We start from the raw sequence: 9,131 nt of genomic DNA, 5'->3' as shown, positions 1-9,131 counted from the left end.
ATTTATGCAGAGGAGCTTCATTTTATGAATTAACAGTCTATAGTTCAAACATATACTATATACATAGGAGAGTAAGGCATTGTTCAGCATCAACAGCACTGATGGTTGGAAGTAATTTTTCTTACTGCTTTATTGTGCTCTCCAGCAGTTAGTAGGACCACATCTTCCTCTTGGGTGTCCATTAGTCTTATTAATTCCAATCTTTGCGATTCCATTATGAAGCTAGCAACTGGAGAATTCCAGTTTCTATTGGCGTTAAGGAATACAGGTAAGATTTCCTGTGTAAAAGAAAAAGACGTATTTTTTTTTTTTCTTTAAACAGTGGGATTAATTTATCTTCTTATAGTACAAAGATTTCTGGTTCCCAATAGAAGAGAATTTAAAAGAGATTATCTCCCTGAACCCATTCAAAATGATACTAAGGGAATTTTATAAAGTGCACAGTGGCTGATGCCTGCAATCTCAGCACTTTGGGAGGCTGAGGTGGGTGGATCACTTGAGGCCAGGAGTTCAACACCAGCTTGGCCAACATGGTGAAACCCTGTCTCTACTAAAAATACAAAAATTAGCTGTGCCAGTTGTATGCGTCTGTAATCCTATCTACTCAGGAGGCTGAGGCATGAGAATCACTTGAGCCTGGAAGGTAGAGGCTGCAGTGAGCTGAGATTGGGCCATTGCACTCCAGCCTGGGTGACCGAGTGAGACTCAAAAAAAAAAAAGTCATTTCAACATAATGAAAAAAAGGGGGAGGGGATGAAGAATGGAGAGTAATAGCACATGATGGATTTCTGCGAATTTTTGGCAGATTGCAAGTGAACTGAGTAGGAATGATTAAAGAAGCAAGGTGCAGGAAGGTCTCGCATAAAGAACAATGGAGGCGGCCTCAGCACAAGAAGGAACTGATTTTACCCTGCAGAATTCTGGAGAGGCTCAGGACTCTTAAGCCTTGAGTGCCTAGGATAACAGACAGCGGCCTTGCTGCTCATGCTAAACTAAACCTAACCATTTACAAAGTCTCTGTAAGGATCTCGCGCTTCCAACCAGCTTTTTATTCTTTTTGAGATGGAGTCTTGCTCTGTCACCCATGCTGGAGCGCAGTGGCCTGATCTTGGCTCATTGCAGTCTGCCTCCCAGGTTCAAGCAATTCTCCTGCCTCAGCCTCCCTAGTTGCTGGGATTACAGATATGTGCCACCATGCGCGGCTAATTTTTGCATTTTTAGTAGAGACGGGGTTTCACTATGTTGGCTAGGCTAGTCTCAAACTCCTGACTTCAAGCGATCTGCCTGCCTTGGCCTCCCAAAGTGCTGGGATTACAGGCGTGAGTCACTGCACATGGCCCCAACCAGCTTTTAAAATGCCCCATTCTTGAATATGTACAGATAACCAACAATCACTGCACATTGAAGAAACTCTGCAGCATTAAAAAAAAAAAAAAAAAAGACCAAGATAAACCCAAAAAATTAGTCCCAGAGAAAACATAAGTTAGGGACCAAAAGAGAACTTGAATCCTCAAAGGTACTCAAAAAGATATTTTATGAATAAAACCAGAATAAGATGCAGTGAGAAAAGCTCCTGGGGGGGGGGGAAAAAATTCAACAGAAGAGTTGAAGAAATCTCCAGGAAAATAGAACAAGACAAAGAAAATGGTGAAAAATGACATGCCAAAGAAAAAAGGTTAAATTGGTTCAACATACAACTAGTAGAAATTCCAAAAAGAGGCTAGAAAAAATGATGAGGTCAAAATAGATAATAAAAGAATTTTCTACACATAATGAAAGAATTTTCTACACATAAAAAGACATAAACCTTCATACTGAAAGGGCTCTTCAAGTGTATAACACATTGAATGAAAAATGATCAAAAGGCAAACGAACTCTGAAATTTCAGAACATAAAGAATCAGAAGGCAAAATCTTCCAAAGAGAAAAAATCAGGTCTGCTATAATGGAGTAAATTCACACAAGCATCAGAGCATCAGACTTCTCATCAGTAGCAATACATGGGAGAAGAGAGTAAAGCAATGCCTTAAATGTTCTAAAGCTGTGCTGTCTAGTGATGCACTGTGGCTATGTACATTTAAATTAATTAAAATGAAATAAAGTAAAAAGTTCAGCCCTTTAGTTGTACTATCCTATTTCAAGTGCTCACTAGCTACATTGGCTAGCAACAACTATACTGAACAATGCAGACATAAAACGTTTCCATCATTACAGAAAGTTTTATTGGACAGCACTCTTCTAAGATGATATGGCTGTCAATTCAAAATTTTGTACTAAGCCAAATTATTATTAATCAACTGTGAGGTTTTAAACATAAAGACATTTTGTAAGAACTCAGTAAGCTGATCTCTCACATGCTTTCTTAGGAAGTTACTTGACTACATACTCCAACACAAAAAAAGAAAGAGGAAAACCTGGGATCCAGGATGAGTTACTTCAACTCAAAAGAATGAAGAAAAGGTTCAGAAAGACAGCTGAGCAGAAGGTACAGAGTAACTAGGTGAAGTCTGTTTATGTGAGCCTTATCTCTCATCACAGGAAGTTAACAAGGTTTAAATGAATTAAGTAAAAAGAAGAAAGTATGTAGAGATTTCCAAAAACAGAGATACTCTGGCAGAATACTAGGATGGATGTGGCAGGCTAGAGCAAATGATTATTGCATTTCATCATTAATGCTTCTTTATTTTTTGAACCATGTCTATGCCATATGTTGCTAAAAACACGTAAGATCTTCTAAAAGCAATCAGAAGCCAAATCAAGTTAAAACATTAATAAAAATAGTAGTAGTAGTACCCATTTCTTACATAAAAGTTCAGGAAATTAGGAAGGAAAAAGAAGAAAGAGAACAATGAAAGAAGAAAATGTAATAATAGTCCCATCAACTGAAGGCTGCCAAAGTTAACCTTCAGGCTTATTTCCTGGTCCTGTGGTTCTTAGATGCAGATTTTATACACTAATAAAATAAAAATTGGAAGATAAAGGGTTGCCAATTTTTAATTTTATAAAGAAACGGCATATTTCATCCCCCCGCTCCCCCCACCACCAACAGAGAGATAAAGGATAGTTCTTTAAATTTGTTTAACTTTATGAAAAGCTTGTTATATTGCCCTGACTTTTCTGATTTTGTCTCAACCCATTTTGGAAACCACTATCCCAATCTTTTTTTCTTATATAAAAATCTACTTATTGTTCTTTGTGCTTGAAGTATGAGGCTTGGGAAACGGTGGTAGAGGTAGGTAGTCCATTTTCAATATACAAATATAATGTTTTTACATGGTTATAATCAGTATAAATATAATTCTATAGCCTCCTTTTCTTACATATCATTATAAGAGCATTTTTCCTCTATTAAGTCTTAGAAAACAAGATTTTAAAAAGGAACTTTAATATTAATTTCTTTGATTATATCATACTTTATTTAATTACTCCCATATGGTTTCATTTTATTCCTGTTATCATACCTAAGATTCTTTCCTTTTTTTTTGAGACAGGGTCTCACTGTGTCACCCAGGCTGGCGTGCAGTGGAATGAACACAGCTTACTGCAGCCTCCATCTCCTGGGCTCAAGTGATGGGCTCAAATCCTCCCACCTCAGCCTCTCAAGTAGTTGGGATGATAGGTGTATGCCACCACGCCCAGCTAATTTTTTTTCTGTTTTTTGTAGAGACGAGGTCTCACTATGTTGCCCAGGCTGGTCTCAGACTTCTGGGCTCCAGTGATACTCCCACTTTGGGCTCCCAAAGTGCTGGGATTACAGGTATGTGCTCCCATGCATGGCCGGATCCTTTTTTTTTTTTTTTTTTAAGAGACAGGGTCTCACTCTGTCACCCAGGCTAGAATGCAGTGGCATGATCATAGCTCACTGCAACCTTGAACTCCTGGGCTTGTGAGTCTCCTGCCTCAGTCTCCCAAGTAGCTGGGACTACAGACAGACATGTGCTACTATGCCCAGCTATTATTTATTTATTTATTTAGAGACTGTGGCCCAGGCTGGAGTACAGTGGTGTGACCTCAGCTCACTGCAACCTCCACCTCCTGTGTTCAAGCGATTCTCCTGCATCAGCTTCTCAAAGTAGCTGGGATTACAAGTGTGCACCACCACACCTGGCTAATTTTTTGCTTTTTTTTTTTTTTTTTTTTTTTTGAGACAGAGTCTCACTCTGTCACCCAGGCTGGAGTGCAGTGGCCCAATCTCAGCTCACTGTAACCTCTGCCTCCCAGGTTCAAGCAATTCTCCTGCCTCAGCCTCCAAAGTAGCTGGGACTATAGGCCCCTGCCACCATGCCTGGCTAATTGTTTTGTATTTTTGGTAGAGATGGGGTTTCACTGTGTTAGCCAGGATGGTCTCGATCTCCTGACCTTCTGATCTGTCTGCTTCGGCCTCCCAAAGTGCTGGGATTACAGGCACGAGCCACTGCGCCTGGCCAATTTTTTTTTTTTCCAAGATGGAATCTTGCTCTGATGCCCAGGTTAGAGTACAGTGGCACAATCTTAGCTCACTGTAGCCTCAAACACCAGGCTCAGGTGATTCTCCCACCTCGGCCTCCTAAGTAGCTGGTACTAGGGGTGCAACAGGGCAGCATGGTGGCCTGAGCCTGTAGTCCTAGCTGCTTGAGAGAGAGGCAGGAGCATTGCTTGAGCCTAAGAAATCAAGGCAGCAGTGAGCTATTATGGCACCACTGCACTCCAGCCTGGGCAACAGAATAAGACCACATCTCCAAAATAAATATATAAATAAAATAAAAAATAAATAAAGGCAGAAGAATGATCTGAAATAACAAGATGCTCAAAACTAATGATAATGATAGTTTAGTTAACAATAGTTAAAAATATTGAATCTCTATGAGGAAAAAAACCGCTCTAATTAACTCCTTACCTGATTAAAATGGTCAGCTGCAAATTTTCTGATGGATTCAATGTCTTTCCTTTTTAAGTATTTCTGATGAAAGAAAAATCAAAGTAAACTTGTCATTATGACACTTAGCTTCATAAACATGGTTATGCGATCAAATGACAAACAAATATATTTTGTGTCTTCCTATTACAATAGTAAGATTTAATAAAAATTCAATGTCTGGGCTGGGCACGGTGGCTCATGCCTGTAATCCCAGCACTTTGGGAGGCCAAGATGGGTGGATTGCTTGAAAGTTGGGAGTTCAAAACCAGCCTGGCCAACATGGTGAAACCCCGTCTCTACTAAAAATACCAAAATTAGTTGGGTGTGGTGGCAGATGCCTGTAATCCCAGCTACTCGGGAGGTTGAGGCAGGAGAATCACTTGAATGCAGGAGGCAGAGGCTGCAGTGAGCCGAGACTGTGCCACTGCACTCCAGCCTGGGTAACAAAGTGAGATTCTGCCTCAAAAAAAAAAAAAAATCAATTTCTGCTACCAAATGACACATTTTTAAAACTTGTTACAGTGCTTATTTTTTCCAGTTATGCAACTTTTTTTTTTTTTTTTTTTGTGATAGAGTCTAGCTCTGTCACCCAGGCTGGAGTACAGTGGCGTGATCTCGGCTCACCGAAAACTTCACCTCCCAGGTTCAAGCGATTCTTCTGCCTCAGCCTCCCAAGTAGCTGGGATTACAGGTGCCCACCACCACGCCCAGCTAATTTTTGTATTTTTAGTAGAGATGGGGTTTCACCATGTTGACCAGGCTGGTCTTGAACTCCTGACGTCATGTGATCTGCCCGCCTTGGCCTCCCAAAGTGCTGGGATTACAGGTGTGAGCCACTGCCCTGGGCGTGCAGCTCTTATTGCAAATAGCTGTGAATGTATTCCACAGAAGACCCTTTATATCTAATATGCAGGATAAATGTTCAACATGAATGTCTACAACTGAATTGTGAAAGAAAACTTTCAGATCAATAAAAGGATTCAGAATTTATTTGAGGTTTCTTAAAATTCTATCTTTTTTGAAATTATCTCAATGTCTTTCAAATGAGACATTATGGTTATCATGTTACATAACTTGGAAGCGATCCAAACACTTACACAGTTTGATGTTTTGGGGTGTATTCCCCCTCCCTTCGAGAGCATGATGTCTTATCAGATCCCCTATGTGAGAACTTGGAGTCAACTCCCTCTTCCCCCCAGGAATGTTACCTCAAACTTTATCATAATACCCATGTGTGAATTACTGACCTCAACCACTGGACTTCAAAAATACATATAAACTTAAGAGTTCCACAGACACTTTGATAGCACATGCTGTGACGGGATATACTCTGTCAACTGCTTCTCCTACAGCCAAGAGATGGGTGACACCGTTAGCCTTGGAGCTAATCTCTGAAGCCTCGCCCACCCACACTGGCACTGCCCTCTAGCATCGAGGGACCTTAGGCGTAGTCTATACTGCGGTGGTCAAACCAGCTTCTCCCAAGAACTGCTCATGTAAGAGTACACCTCAAACTTTAATTAGACTTTACTTTCCCCAGAGGACTACTTCCATCCTAATAGAGCAAGCGGACTTTAATAATTTTGGAACTCACTCGCTATGTGATTAATGCCCCTCAGCTACTGTTTTCCCTGTGAGGATTGTTCATGTTATTTTCTCTCTTTTTTTTCTTTTGAGACGGAGTCTCACTCTGTCGCCAGGCTGGAGTGCAGTGGCGTGATCTCGGATCACTGCAAACTCTGCCTCCAGGGGTCAAGCGAGTCTCCTGCCTCAGCATCCCGAGTAGCTGGGACTACAGGTGCCCGCCACCACACCTGGCTGTTTTTATATTTTTAGTACAGACGGGGTTTCGTCGTATTGGCCAGGCTGCTCTTGATCTCCTGACCTCGTGATCCACCTGTCTCGGCTTCCCAAAGTGCTAGGATTACAGGCGTGAGCCACCGCGCCTGGCTCTTATTCTCTCTCTTTTAAGTATTGTGAACCTAAGAAAATATTTTCTTTGTATGGCAATAAACCATGTGATTTGTGAAATCATATTTTAATCGTCTTATTTCTACCATAAGCCATGCATCATTAACTATATTCATGCGGCATTTAACTAGGTATGGGAGGTATAAAAAGATGAAAACATGATCCACACTCCTGCAGTTCTTATAGGTACTTGAGAAAGAACAGACAAACTTGAAATGGTATACATAGTAATAGGCAAAATATCATACTGAGCTTACCTGAACATATTTCTTATGCCTGGACTATAGTATGCACAATAAATTACTCTTTTTTTTTTTGAGACAGAGTCTTGCTCTGTCACCCAGGCTGGAGTGCAGTGGTGTGATCTCGTGCTCACTGCAACCTCTGCCTACTGGGCTCAAGTGATTCTACTGCCTCAGCCTCCCAGGTAGCTGAGATTACAGGCACCCACCACAATGCCCAGCTAATTTTTTTATTTTTAGTAGAGACAGGGTTTTGCCTTGGCCTCCCAAAGTGCTGGGATTACAGGGGTGGGCCACCGTGCCCAGTATGACAATAAATTACATTTTACTGGATATGTGAAGTAAATAAAAAGTAATGAGAGGCCAGGCATGGTGGCTCACACCTGTAATCCCAGCACTTTGGGAGTCTGAGGCGGGTGGATTACCTCAGGTCAGGAGTTCGAGACCGTCCTGGCTAACATGGTGAAACTCCATCTCTACTAAAAATAGAAAGAAAACTTAGCCAGGTGTGGTGGCATGTGCCTGTAGTCCCAGCTACTCAGGAGGCTAAGGCAGGAGAATCGCTTGAACCCGGGAGGCAGAGGTTGCAGTGAGCCAAGATCGCAGCGCTGCACTCCAGCCTGGGCGACAGAGCAAGACTCCGTTTAAAAAAAAAAAAAAGAAAGTAATGAGACTGAGTTCTTACTCCGTTCTGAATATACTGCTTACGTATCCAAATGAGTATAGACTTTCAAAATCACAATCTTATTTAAAATATAACTGGAATGCTTCTTATGAAATTACTTTTAAAGCAGATGTACTACCTACAGAAAAGAGGTGTGTACCATTGCTTTAGTCAATGCTTGCTCAGCCCAACCATTCTCTCTCTCCCTTCTACCCCCTCTTCCCCTTCCTTTTTGCTTTTTTAGCTCCATCTCCTTTTATTTCCCTGTTATTAATGCAATTAAGATGAGAACTCTCAGAAGATCAAGAATCAACATGGAATGGCCATGCTGGCATGGATACAGGGCTAAGAGATAGACAGACAACTGAGGCTGCAGACAGAATACTACGTATTATTTTATGCTCACACAGTATCCACAATGAAGTACAGGAGTACTACATAGTATCGTTTATTACTTATTTTAATTTTTTTTTTTGAGACAGAGTCTCTCTCTGTCGCCCAGGCTGGAGTGCAGTGGCAATATCTCCACTCACTGCAAGCTCCGCCTCCGGGTTCACGCCATTCTCCTGCCTCAGCCTCCCGAATAGCTGGGACTACAGGTGCCCGCCACCGCCCCCAGCTATTTTTGGTATTTTTACTAGAGCGGGGTTTCACTGTGTTAGCCAGGGTGGTCTCGATCTCCCGACCTTGTGATCCGCCCGTCTCGGCCTCCCAAAGTGCTGGGATTACAGGCGTGAGCCACCACGCCCGGCCTATTACTTATTTTTGAGACAGGGTCTTGCTCTGTTATCCAGGTTAGAATGCAGTGGCACAATCATGGCTCACTGCAGCCTTGAACTGTTTGCCTCAAGTGATCCTTCAACCTCAGCCTCCCGAATAGCTGGGACTACAGGTGTGAGCCACCATGCCAGGTAATTTTTGTAGAGACGAGGTCTATGTTCCCCAGTGCAGGGGCCTTTGAAAACAGTATGCTGAGAATAGATAGGGCTCAAGGACAGTATCTCCAATTGAACTTTTAATGAACTCCCGTAGGCGTCAAGAAGGTGGGCAGATAAGGAAGAGCATAGAAACAAGGAACTGAGTAGAAGGTTACATCTGGGAAAAGAAAGTTTGTTTTGCATTGCATTCTTTCTGCTGATGTGGGGTTTATGGGGTATAAATAAAGTGAGGCGGAGGCTCTGAGTGCGGCTGCCATGTTCTCTGTGTGTCTTTGTCTTTTGTGTGTTCTTTCATTCTCCACCACCCCCGGCACGGACCCCAACAAGTGGCGCAGCGAGCAGGGTCAGCATGGGTGAGTAGGGGAGAACAAGAAGGGGAACCCCCTAGGGGCGGGTAAGGCCCGGATATTGTTAAGGGGA

General features: G+C 42.1%; 1 protein-coding gene across 1 annotated transcript in view; it reads right to left on the bottom strand.

Annotated features, from left to right (window-relative positions):
- DARS2 (aspartyl-tRNA synthetase 2, mitochondrial) overlaps positions 1–9,131 on the bottom strand; it is a 48,112-nt gene that overhangs the window by 7,860 nt on the left and 31,121 nt on the right. Inside the window, exons 11-12 of the mRNA XM_011981463.1 lie at positions 4,876–4,938; positions 126–278 (exon numbers count right to left, since the gene is read on the bottom strand). Of these exons, the coding sequence (XP_011836853.1) occupies positions 126–278; positions 4,876–4,938 (216 nt within the window). The remainder of the gene's footprint in view (positions 1–125; positions 279–4,875; positions 4,939–9,131) is intronic.

The sequence above is a fragment of the Mandrillus leucophaeus genome, unplaced genomic scaffold, assembly GCF_000951045.1.
Source record: "Mandrillus leucophaeus isolate KB7577 unplaced genomic scaffold, Mleu.le_1.0 Scaffold226, whole genome shotgun sequence".
NCBI lineage: Eukaryota > Metazoa > Chordata > Mammalia > Primates > Cercopithecidae > Mandrillus > Mandrillus leucophaeus.
Note: the sequence above shows the minus strand (reverse complement) of the source record. Positions and strands in the feature narration are given on the sequence as shown.